Raw genomic sequence first — 12532 nt, forward strand, 5'->3', positions numbered from 1 at the left:
GCCTGGGCCTGAGGGAAAGGAGAAACAGGCCCCTCGCACGGAGGTGCTGGGGGGCTTCCTGCGTAGCTCCTGGCTCCCTCACTGTCAGTGGTCAGCAGGCCAGGGACACTGGGAGAGACGCAGCCAGAAGTCCTGTGCCTCGTGCCTCCAGGCCCCGCCGGTGTGGCTCCAGAGCCCAAGCCCTGAGCTGCTCACACGATGACTGTAGAGTGTTCCCCCTAGGACACTGGCAGGTGTCGTTTCTTCACCCCCATCACCAGCTTCCCCCAGTAGACACCAGCAGGTGCCCCCCAGTTGGAGACACGGACAGCTGGCTCCGCCCGGGACGCCCCATTTGGCATTACTAAAACACCGAGTCTCTCTAATGAACTCTGCTCTGGAGGCAGCGGCCCTCCTCCGCCAGGGCCCGGGCCTGGGCTGCCGAGGACCCACAGGGCTGCCTTCCCTCTGATTGTGTATTCGGAGCAGCCTCCACGCGCTTCTCAAAGTGGGTCAGGCGCGTCCTCTCCGAGCGAGCGTTCGTGGATAAACTTGACCCTGCCTCGGGAAGTTTCTCAGCCCTTCTCTCCCCACCCGCCCCTGGCAGGTGCCCCAGATTTGTGTTCTAGACTGAACTGGGGAGAGAGGTGGAACTCAGTGGTGGTGGCCCAAGTGGCAGAAGGTCCCCAGGAGGAGACCATCACCTGGGAAGGAACATAAGGGCTCTCCGGTTTTACCTGTCCCCAGAATTATCTGTGGCCGCTTGGCTGACTCCCCTGCAGACCCATGACTGATCTCAGCAGAGTGCCCCCTGGTGGGAGCCCTCTGATCTGTCACCACCATCAGCCAGGGGTCTTCTGTGCCTGGGCCATCTGTTCACTTGCTGTTGCTTCAGAATGCCAGCTTGGTACACAAGTTCCTCCACAGCCACTCCCTCGCCAAGGGCTTCTCAGAGGCCAGGAAAGACCCCCTTCTCAAAGCGAAGGTATCCCAGCCACCGCTGTACTCTGTGCCCACCCTCCCTCTGGGCCACTACCCGGGGCTCTCCTGGGCCACTAAGCATCCATTTTGGTCTTGATTTTCTTCTTGGTTTTCTAAAAGTTCTCTCTGCAAACGCGGAGGTCAGTTTAAAGGAGTGGAACCCAGGGTTCTATCTTAAGTCTCTTAGGGTAGAGTGGACGCTTATTCAAGTCTGCAGAAGAGTGAGCCACGTGCCACAGACAACCCCTTCCCTAGCAGCAGGGCGACGTCCAAGCTCTGCCTGGCCCAGAGCAAAGGCCGCACCCTGTCGGCCGTCAGCACTCTGCTCAGCGTGCGGCTGAGGCGGGCGCCGACCTGGCCGTCAGAGGGGCCTCCCACTCCACCTGGGCAGTGGGCGGCCCCGCTGCCCGGACAGGGGCAAGGCAAGAACCGACGAGGCCCAGGAGCTGGCGGGGCAAGGGGTCCGACCAGCAGTGGTAACAGGGGTGCCTCTGCAGAGCTGGGCTTCGCACGGGCCCGGGGAACCTCAGCCTCGCGACAGTCAGGCAGCCACATTTGTCAGGCAGAGCTAGGCGGCCCACGGCAACCCAAGCTCGGGAATTGATGTTCACTCCGGGGGAGTCCAGGCTCCGCTGCTCACAGTGCCACCTTCCTCATCCCCCGCCCTGGCCCCTCCGTCTCCCGTCCTTCCTTTGCTTTCTCCCCGGTCCAGCGTCTGCTTAAGAGCCGTCTTAGCTCAGGCTGCCATAACACAGCACCACTGGCCGGGCAGCCTCCACGGCAGAAGCTGACTTTCTCACAGTTCTGGAAGCTGGAAGCCCAAGATCAAGGTGCCATCAGGGTTGGTCTCTGGGGACGCCTCTTTTTCTGGCTTTTCCACGGCCACCTTCCCTCTGCGTCCTCATGTGGCCTGTGCTCCGTGCAAGCAGGGAAAGAGTGGTGGTGCCTCTTCCTCCTTGTGAGGGCGCCGTGGCACCAGATTAGGGCCCACCCTTAGGGCCTTGCGGCACCTTTCTTCCCTCCCGTACGCCCCACCCCCAGGCACAGTCACGCTGGGGGTCAGGGCTTCAGTGGAAGAATTGGGGGGCAGTCCGCAACAGGAGGAGAAGGCTGACAGCCTCCAGGAAAGGCGGCAGTTTCCAGTCTCCGGGGAGATTAGTCCGAAGGCAGCCCGAGGCTCCACTCTCCCCGAAGTTACAGACGGAGCAGGCTCTGACAGCTCAGGGGTGAAAGATGGAGACCCTTCCCGCCCCGACGCCGCTTGCCACGGTGGGGAACATTGAAGGATGAAAAGGCCAGAATTCCTGATTTCTTACTTCAGGCTTGATTGCTCCTGAGACTCAAATGCCTGCCCATCATCATCGACCTCCTCCCCCAGCACACTTGGGAAGGGGAGGGCTCTGTGCTGAGTCCTTCGGCATCAGTCATTTAGAACCTCAGTCTGGTCACCTGATTCTTTAAACATCTTCCCTCTGCTTCCCTGGTGATGACGAGGAGGAAGAGGAGGACAGAACTGGAACCCTCCAGAAGCCACAGGGCCGACCCAGCACGGGAAGGGAGTCAGATTAGCTTTAAAGTCCCTCCCTTCAGCAGAAACCCAAGTGGTTCTTTCTAGTGAGTTGTTATTACAGGCGAGACCAGCAATCACAGAATGTCTCGCAGGCCTGAGATGAAAACCCCGACCCAGGGCCAAGGTGCCGTGGGAGGCACCTTGTGCACCTGCTCAGGGAGCTTTTCGCAGAGGGACCACCTCCCAGCCAGAGCCCGAGTGGGCCCTGCCTTCTCGGGAAGTGAAATGAGCCCCCTCCCCGACCCACAGTCTGTGCTCCGGTGGGAGGGTGCTGATGGGGAAGGACAAAGCAACTGAGGCCCAAAGAACCCAAATAATCCTTTTCCCTTGTCGCTTAGCCAGAGTCCCCCCAGGTGACAGTGGTGGAGACAGCTTGGCCTTGTGTGACGTTAGGGGGAGCAAGGAGAGCCGAGAGTTCCTCTGGCTGACAGAGCAGGTGTCAGCAGCCTGTCCTGGGTCTTCCTCGCCCCATCCCCCTCTGGTCCTCAGAGCTGATGTCTGGGCCAGGGACACTCAGGGCTGGGGAGGCTCCTGGAAAGGGTTGTGGCTGCAGCGGGCCCGGCCAGGGAAGGTGGGGTCACCAGTACGTACCCTCCTTGGAGCGAAAGGAGAGCTAGGGGAGAACAGGAGGAACAGAGCTTGCTGCTTGCCCAAGACCTGGGCTGGCAGAGTGGGACAGCCCAACAGGCTCCTCCACTTCGGGCCCTCACGCCTGGTTCCCCTCAGTGACCCTGGTGGTCTTCTGCCCTTGGGCTTGGATACCTCCTACAACAGAGATCTCGCCATGTTCCACACCAGCTAAGGTGGCCGTCTCCCACAACTTCCCCCCGTGGTCCCTGTGGACCGGAGGCTCCAGAAGGACAGGGGCATCTGCCTATACTCAGGGCACTGCCCCAGAGACCCAGACCAGTGCCAGCCCACGGCGGGCGCTCGATCCACCTTTGACGCGTGGCTGAGTGATCCCAGGGGAGCCCGCAAGTTACACAGAACAAGTGCAGGTTTTTTCACATGGGCTGTTACTTCGGGTGTTAAAAGAGGAGGTCTTCTGTCCCACTTCATCTTGCGACTGCACCTTTCAAGTCCCAACAGCCACTCTTCGTGTGACATGTGCCAGGGCCTCACCCCCCGCAGCCTCCTCCCTGGCAACTCACTGCACCTGCTCACCCCACGGAGCATGATTTCAGTGCAGAACGCAGGCGGGTGTGGACTGACCCTCATCCACCAGCCGGGTCTGTCCCCTGAGCATAGCCTGTGAGGGTCGGAGAGCAGCAGAGGCTACTCTGCCGTCGGAGAACAGCAGGCCCTGGTTACTGGTGTAGCGGGGAGCTCGCTGCTGCTCCGTTCACCTCCCGCACAGCCTCAGCCAGGTGAATGAGCTACACGTGCTGGGCAGCCCAGCCCTGGTGTCGGGTTGCAGCTGAGCCCTGCTCCCATCCTGCTCCATGCGGTGTCTGTCAATCACAGCCTATCATCTTTACCTGGATTTGCTATCAGAGCTAATGAGTTTGCGGAGCAGCTCCCTCCCAGGGACAGGGCCATCAGTCTAGAAGATGGCTGCTGAACTCTGCCCCTCCAACAGCCAGCGGGGGAGGGGCCAGGGCAGAGGAGTGTGGTCCCAAGGGTAGGGCCGGACAGCAGTGGGGGACGGGGTCCTCGTCCTCTAGGCCCAGGACCCCCCAAGATCGGAGCTCCCACACCCAGCCTCCTGCTTCCTTCCCTGCCCCCATCCCTCCATTGCAGCTCCGTGTTGGGGTGTCCCTGGTTTCTTTTGAACTAGCCAACTTGGGGACCATGTTGGGGCATTTTCCCTTCCCTGGTCACCCCCAACAGCAGCCCAGTACTTCCCTGTGGTCTCACAGGGGCCTGAAGGGCCCACGGCTCTCACGTCCCCTGCCCACTCTTAAGGTTGGTGAGGGCGTATTGGGACCACTTCTTAATGCTCCTGGAATTGCCTCCCAAGAGCCCCTGGCATCATGATTCCTGGCATGCAGCCTGTGAAGGGAGATCTGGCTTTTGGAAAGAGGCCCGTTGGTTTTGGAAATAGACTTGTTTGGTTAAGAAGATGAGGTCGGTGAGGAATCTAGGTAGTAGTATTGTTTGGTAAAGCTAATTACAGCTACAGGATTGTGACGTACATTTTTCTTTCCACCTGCAGGGGGCCCCCGTTAGCAGGCGCATATTTCCAGGTGGGGAGGGGAGCGTGCTTTAAAGATCTGTCTCGTGGCTTGAGAAGCCTGCCTCCTGAGCTGGTTTACTCACAAGCAGCAGAGCCCCCGTCACAGCTGCCCAGACAACTCACCAGCCAGTTTCCATCTACGCATTTCTTACACCCTCTGGGAGATTTAGGGCTGAGGAGGGAGATGAGCCGAGAAGCACGCGGTGAGCGGGAGGCGCTTGCATCCCAGCAGCCAGCTCCCTCCTGCCTGCTCACACACTCTCTGCCCCCTGGGCCCGAGGCCAAGGCCTGCAGGACACCCAGCGGGTTTCTCCACTTGCTCATTCTGAGTCCGTGCCAACCTTGGCCCGGGTCAGGAGTGGCACCAGATCACGAGGGGACACCCCGGTAGAGGCACAGCAGGATTGGAATCTTGCCTTACAGCACTGTCCCCTCCGCTCTGACCCCAGTGCCCTGCCTCTGCTGACAGAACTGCCAGCGCAGCCTCTTGAGCAGCTGATCACCAGGCAGCCCCAGGGCCCCCAGTCTTCCCTCGGTAGCCACCCCACCGCCAGTTCAGCTTCATAACCCTTTCTGGCCCAGACAGACCCCGGCACAGAGGGCTCCGCCCCAGCCCTCCAGCCTTTGCCGGGCTCATCCTCCCATCCTGCCCCAGCACTCTGTCCGCGGTCGGTTCTCCTGCACAGCAGGCTGCCAGGGTCCTGGGCATCCCGAGGAGCAGGGAGGCCCCGCAGGGTGTCCTGTCCCATGTCCCCCAGGCCCCCTAGAGGGTTAAGCCAGAGGCAGCTCCTGGGCTGTGACTTCAAGGAGGGAAGTGGGTCCACGCTTTCCCTTTCACTGACCAAGCTGGCAAGATAGGTGACGTCCCTGGGGGGTGAGAGTTGAGGAGCCCTGGGTGTCGGGAGTGGCGGGGGTGGGGTGGGCTCAGCTCAGAGTCAGCACGCCACCTTCTTCATGGGCAGCGTTCACAGGCCCACCCCCTCGCCCCGCCTCTCCCCCCGTCCCCGGCAGTATCCGGCAGCTCGGACTGAAAGCAGTAGATGGCGTTGGCGCCGGCCCACCTCCCTGTGTCATTGTGGGAAGGCAGGCGGGCTTCCTTTGAGTCCCAGGAGAAGGGAGCAGGGCTGTGATGGGGCCTGAAGGGGACAGTGAGGAGACCCCAGCCCCCCAACCCGGGAGGAGCCCTGCGCCTCTGCAGGGCCAGCTTATACTGCCCCTTGATGCCTGTGTCACCCACCCAGAAGTGGCGAGCGTCACTGCAAGCGCTACCTGAGAGGTTGGGACACAGCTGAGAGGCGCTCTCGAGTCTGCTCTGAACAGAGACAGCAGTGATCTGTGAACCCCAGCACTGGGGACAGGGACACCAGTGGTCCCTGTGTGTGCTGAGTGGCTAATGGTGGCAGCTCTGGGTAATCTGGGTGGCAGATTCGAGAAGCCAGAGAGACCCAGAGAGTTCATCTGTCTTCAGGGAGCTCAGGTCCTGGAGCACCTGCGGGCGGCTCCAGCAGTGTGGGGAGGCCCTCGGAGGACTGCTGTGAAAGGCTGCAGGGCAGCCAGCCTGGACCCCTCCCCTTCTGCAGCAAGCCCAGGCCAGAGCCACTTTCGGTCCCCTACCCGTGCCACAGGCCCAGGAGAACAGAGCCTTGTGCCACACGCCCCCCAGCACTGCCTCCAGTGCCATTCTTCCGAGTGACCATAGGCACTGCCTGCTCCGCTCAGGGCTGCCAGCGCTCCCATGTCCCCTTAGATGCCCTCTGCCCGGGAGGACAACTCCTCCCAAACGCCCTGTGCCCTCCATCCCCCCAGGCCCCAGACACACATTTTCAAAGCAAGGGGGAGAGAGCAAACAGGAGTGCTGCCCCAGGACTGCTCCCTGCCGGGAGGCTGGCAGGGCTCCCCTCCCCCCAGAGAGCCCCAGGGGAGGGTATGGGAGCCGGCAGTGCCTGGTCCAGGGTGTGTGCGAGTGCCTCCAAGGAGACAGTGCGGCCACCCTCCTGTCCTGCCCAGGCCCCGCCCCCACCAGGGACACATTCCCTTATCTACTAGCGTGGGGACGCTGCTGACCTGCCCCAGCTTGTGGCCATCGAGGGCACGTGACCTGAGCGATTCCTGCTCAGGGGGCCTTCTGTTCCTGGGCGGACGCCCCCAGACCGGCTGCTGCCCCCTGCTGGCTGACGCCTCTCTCATTTCCAGCCTTCACCGTCATGATCACGCTGGCCCTGGTCCGCATCGGGCGCGGGCAGGGGGAGGGGCGCCCGCCCCCGGCTGACCTCTCCGGGGTCCGGAACCTGTTCGGGGTGTGTGTGTACTCCTTCATGTGCCAGCACTCGCTGCCGTCCCTCATCACGCCCGTCTCCTCCAAGCGCCACCTCACGCGCCTGGTCTTCCTGGACTACGTGCTGATCCTGTCCTTCTACGGCCTCCTCTCCTTCACCGCCATCTTCTGCTTCCGCGGCGACAGGCTCCTGGACATGTACACCCTCAACTTCGCGGGCTGCGACATCGTGGGCGTGGCCGCTGTTCGCTTCTTCCTGGGCCTCTTCCCCGTCTTCACCATCAGCACCAACTTCCCCATCATCGCCGTGACCCTACGTAACAACTGGAAAACACTCTTCCACCGCGAGGGGGGCACGTACCCCTGGGTAGTGGACCGTGTGGTGTTCCCCACCATCACGCTGGTGCCCCCAGTGCTGGTGGCCTTCTGCACCCACGACCTGGAGTCCCTGGTGGGCATCACGGGGGCCTACGCAGGCACCGGCATCCAGTACGTCACCCCCGCCTTCCTGGTGTACCACTGCCGCAAGGACACCGCGCTGGCCTTCGGCCGCGGGACCCTCAACAAGCACAGGTCGCCTTTTCACCACACCTTCTGGGTGGGCTTTGTGCTGCTCTGGGCTTTCTCTTGCTTCTTCTTCGTCACCGCCAACATCGTCCTCAGCGAGAGCAAGCTCTGATGGCAGGTGTGTCTGCGGACCAGAGGGGTGGGGCCAGCTGGGCCCCACTCTGTCCCCCCACCTGCAGAGCCCATGGCTGGTTGCCCCCCCAGCTCCCTGGGTCGGGCGAGGCCCAGGCTCTTGGCGGGGACCCTCCAGCTGAGGATCCTCCCCACCCAGGCTTCCTGCCGCACAGCCTGTGCATGCCCTGGTCTCCAGGCCACCCCATCCCGAGTCTCTCGCCCGGGGCTGTCCCCAGCCAGGCAAGCTGCACACAGGTATTTGGGCCCCCACGTTCCGGGACGGGTTCCTGGATTTGACCCCTCTGCTGTACGCACACACCCGCCACCCACTCCCCCGGGGCGGGGTCCTCTCCCTGTGCGGTAGAGACGCAGCGCTGGCACTGCCACTATTTATACTAGTCGCCATATCCCCTCCCTCCCGGGACCCTCCCATGGCCTTGTCTGCGAAATCCGCTCCACTAGAAGCTGCCTCCTCAGGATGGCTCCCAGGCCCTAGCTGCCACCCCACCGGGCCTGCCACTGACACACAGGGCCTGCCTTCCCACCAGGCTTGGTGTAGCCTAGTGCCCTTGCCTGGCCTGCGCTGGTGACAAGAACAGGAGGTGCTAATCGGCACCGAGGTCCCCAGACCAGGGCTGTGAGGGCCCTGCTGTGGGCGCCAGCTCCTGTTCTGGGCTGAGCTCGAGATGACTCGGGAGCAGTCCTTCCACAGGCACAGCAGCTTGTGCCCTGGCTGACAGCCCGGAGCTCGTGGCCCCCGGAGGGAGTCCTCTGCCCTCGGGCTGCCCTGCTGGGGCTCTTGGGGCTGCCTGCAGTGCGGGGGGCAGTGGGCCACTAAAGGGGAGCCAAACACCCTGCCACTGCACTGACTCGAGAGTGCCCTGGGCCATGGCAGTGAGCAGCTTCTTGGTTCCCACCCTGTAGGAGGTCAGGCCCAACCCCTGTCCCTGCGCCAACACTGAACGTGGCTCAGGGAGCCACTAAACCGTGTCCGGCCAGGCTGTGGGGACTCCGTGTTCACACACTTCACGTCCCTTGGGCGCCATGGGGTGAGGTGGGGCACCAGCCACTGTTCCCAAGAAAGGAGGGTCAGGTCCCGCCCACCTCGCCAGCTCTCCGTGACCCCCTCCCCGTCACAATCATGCATGCGCCTTCGGGACAGCCTTCCTCAGAAACGGGTGACTGATGACTCTGTGTTTTCAATGTGCCTTCTGCCTCAGGACCTGGGGCTCCTTCCCGCCGCAGCCGGCACCTGGCCGCACCTGGCCTGGAGCCCAGAGCAGCGGGGCCTGGAGCCGCCTCTCCGGGGTGGGATCTCGGGCCTCTGCCCCTTGCTCTTGATTTCAGTGCCTTGCTGAGCCCTCAGTAGGAAACCGCCACAGCTTCCCTTTGCACAGCATCAGCTTCACGCTTCGGACAGAGCGGCCATGCCGGTCCCCTGGGGCCCACGGTGGTCTCGGGAGGGCAAAGGGGTGTGTGGGACTTGCAGGAACAGGGGGCGTCCACAGGAAACACGGCCCTGCCCTTGGCCCCCCACCTGTGAGAGCCTTGTCTCATGATTGGCCACGGTCTGCTTTCCCCCTGAGGTCACACACTTTCAGTTCTCATCTTGTCCCTAGGTGTCATCATTTTCCATTTACCTGAAAAGGAGACACCCCTTCTCCATCTGCCATTGTGGCTTCTTTCCAGGAGGCCTATCTGAGATGGGCAGAGCGGTGAGGGGCTCTCAGGTACACCAGCCCTGTGGCTCAGGCCCTCCCTGGAACTGCCCCGCTGTTTGCTGAAAACTCAATTAAAACATCTGTACTTACCTTTCTCCAGTCACGTTCCCTTTTGCTTAAGGACAAAGCAAATTAAATCATCTTGCTTCCCCAGGCTCCAAACCAAATTTCAGATGTGAATTTATTAGCGTCATAAAGCCCAGGTTGATTTATGTGACAGTCGAGCCCCAGCAGAGTCTGGTGGCTGCAATCCCCTCTGAGCTGGGCAGCCCAGGCCCGGAGGGAAGTGGCCCGAGGTGAGCACGTTGCTGATGGCAAGCTGGTGCTCCCCACTGCCAATGTCTGGTTCCTGTGCGCCTCCCTGTTCACCTGTCTGTCCCACCGGAGGTCAGAGGGGTTGCCTCACTCTCACCTGCAGAGAACCTCAGGGCTTGGGGCCAGGTGATGCTGGTTCACCTTGCGCATCAAGCACATCTGTCTGTTTTTACACCTGCTTGGCGAGGTGGGCGGTTGGGTCATGGTCTCCATTTCATGGAGGGGCCCCAGGGGGCAGTGGTGGGAAGGCAGAGGAGGACGGCAGCCCAGCCTGGCCCAGGTACAAGCTCCGCTGTGGAGGAGGATGAATACTGCAGCCTTCGCCCGACACCGTCTGCCAGCACTGCCCCAGACTGGCCCTGAGGTCAGGCCAGGTCAAGGTGGGAGCCGGCGTGCTCTGCCCCGTCCCCTGCCGAGAAGCACTGGAGCTTCATGCCTGCAGCTCCTGCCTCTTCCCTCACCAGACGCCAGAGAGGCAGCTTCCGGCGTATGGATGGGGCAGATGGCAGGTAACAGGCTGGGAGGCACTGCTGAGTGGTGGAAGGTGGGCAGGGGGCACCATGCCAGGCCCTTAGCCACACAGCTGTTCTCGCCACGTGGGGGCTGGGAGCTGCCTCAGCAACAGGCTGAGGCTAAAGTCACAGAGGGGGAGGACGGGCTGCTCCCAGCTCCCAGGAAACCATCCCAAGGGGAAGAACCAGGCAGTGCCAGGCCCTAGGTCTGGGAGGCTGTGGGCAAGCGGAGGCCGGACGCCATACCTGTCGGGGGACTGGGTCCTGAGCAGGACTGATGCCTGGCTCGGCCAGGCTAACAGCCACTGAAAAGCCAGTCCTTCTGAGACCAAGGCCCAGGGCAGCAGGAGGGAGCTTTACCACCCTTTCTCCCTGGGGCCTAGGCTCGTGGCATAGATAGGAGGACTGATGTCCAAGTGCCTGCTATGTGCCAGGCAGAGCGCTGGGAACCAAGGGACAAGAGGGCTGTGTCGCAGACGGGTTATGGGAACTGAACTGCGGAGCTTAGTGCCTGGCACAGAAGTGCCCAATAAAGCCACCCTGTGCCGAAGCTGGCTCCCTCGTCAGATACCGGCCGTAACTGCCCTGCGAGCCACAGAGCCCCGGACTCACTGAGGGCCCCCCGTCCGGGTCCCCAGGCACCTCGCTGGTTTCATAGCCTCCTAGTCAAGTGCCTTCTCATAGCAGCTACCTGCTGCGGTTCGGAAAGGGGAAATGAGTTCTTCAGGATTTAGAGAGCTTTTCCACTTCCCCAGGAAACTTACAGACAGCTGTCCCCTTCCAAAAAGCCAGACTGTAGCCAGGTCTCCTGGCCAAGGACATGCATCATCGTGCCCACTCTGTTCTGAGCTCTGCGCCCCTTCCCCCATGCACACCTGGCTCCCAGGGAGAAGGGGGTGTGGACCACGAGCTGCTCGCTAAAGACAGGAGGAAACTGACAGCAGCAGGAGGGACCAGGGGGAGGTAGCAACGATGTCCTACAGCTGAGACTAATGCCCACGGGCCCCTCCTCCTGTGTCCCACCAAAAGAACAAACCAGCCTTGGCGTGTCTATCTGGGTGAGCTCAGCTTGCTCTTGGCCACACAGGCCCTGGTCTGTGGTAACTGAACAACCATGGCCTCTCTGACACAGCTGGCTGGCTCCCTCACTCCTGTCAGGCTTTGTCCCCTCCCCTTGATACTGCAGAACCCTTCCTCAGTGCCTCCTCCGACTGAGGGCAGCGTGCGTCGGAGCTCCAAGCGGGAGGCAGGGAAGCCAGGCCAGGCCAGCTCCGACCCTGCCAAAGGCATCCTGCCTGCCCCTACTTCCCCTGAGGCTCACTTGTCCCCAGAATTTGTTCCTAGAGAAGGAGCAAGGCAGCCAAGAGCCTGGCCCTGGGAGCAGGATTGGCCCGTCCTTGGAGCCAGCCAGCAAGCAGCTCAGCTCCACATTTGGCTTTTAATTATCTTTCCAGTTCTTGGTTATTAATGATCTTGGGCACTGAGCGGAGAGCGGCCTGGACCTCGTGACTCCTCGCAGCCTCACCTGCTGCGCCTCTCCCCCAGAGCTGCACTCAGACCCAGGGAGGATGAGGGTCAGGGGCTAGTGGCCAACAGTTAACCCTCTTGCCACCAGTGTCTGCAACCAGCTTCAAGGGTCCAGGGTGCTGGCCTCTAGCCCTCACCTAGACTCGAACTCGCCAGGAGAGACAGAGCCCACTCCCCCTCCACCGACCCTGGACCTGGATCCACGAAACTCCATCGGGCAGAGAACACGAAATTGACAGTAATGGACCAGGCCACTCATGCTGAGGGCCGGCAGGGCCCTCTAGCCAAGAATAGGAGGATATTAGCGATATCCCACACTCTACCATTTCAGCTCTAAAAACCAAACAAAAATTCCCAGTTCTCATGGCCCAGTCCCAGCCACGGGGCCTTTGGAGACAGAAGGGGGGACCAGTGGGGAGGTGTGTAGGAAAGGGCACTGACTGCCCTCCCCAGTCTCCCCCCTATTACGTGGACCTCATTGCTGCCCTGCTAACCAAACTCGTCCAGGACAGCAGGGCCTCGGGCTTTGCATGCTCTGCAGTTGAGAAAGGGCCTGGTGGCAGCGATCCCACTCACGGGGCTGTGGAATGGATAAATGGATGAGTGCATGCTTGCTCGCTCGCTTCACAGTCGTTGTGGGAGCTTAATGTAATCGCAGATGTGGCAACACCGAGCATTGTAAGCAAGAGCCTTCAGGCCCAGGGCTGCTGGCATGTGACAGAGAAAGGAGGTAGGGCTCGGAGTGCCAAGGGAGGGTGCAGGACCGAGACTGTGGGCTGAGTCCCTGGCCCCCTT

At 61.7% G+C, this 12532-nt stretch overlaps 1 protein-coding gene across 2 annotated transcripts in view; it reads left to right on the forward strand.

Annotated features, from left to right (window-relative positions):
- The window catches only part of TMEM104 (transmembrane protein 104), a 45333-nt gene extending 35860 nt beyond the window's left edge, over positions 1–9473 (forward strand). For both annotated transcript variants that reach the window (XM_045190083.2, XM_024553639.4), the window contains exon 10: positions 6900–9473. In XM_045190083.2, the coding sequence (XP_045046018.2) occupies positions 6900–7660 (761 nt within the window). In that variant the 3' untranslated portion in view covers positions 7661–9473. The remainder of the gene's footprint in view (positions 1–6899) is intronic.
- Positions 9474–12532: the final 3059 nt, after the last annotated feature.

The sequence above is a fragment of the Desmodus rotundus genome, chromosome 9 (genome assembly GCF_022682495.2).
Source record: "Desmodus rotundus isolate HL8 chromosome 9, HLdesRot8A.1, whole genome shotgun sequence".
Taxonomy (NCBI): domain Eukaryota; kingdom Metazoa; phylum Chordata; class Mammalia; order Chiroptera; family Phyllostomidae; genus Desmodus; species Desmodus rotundus.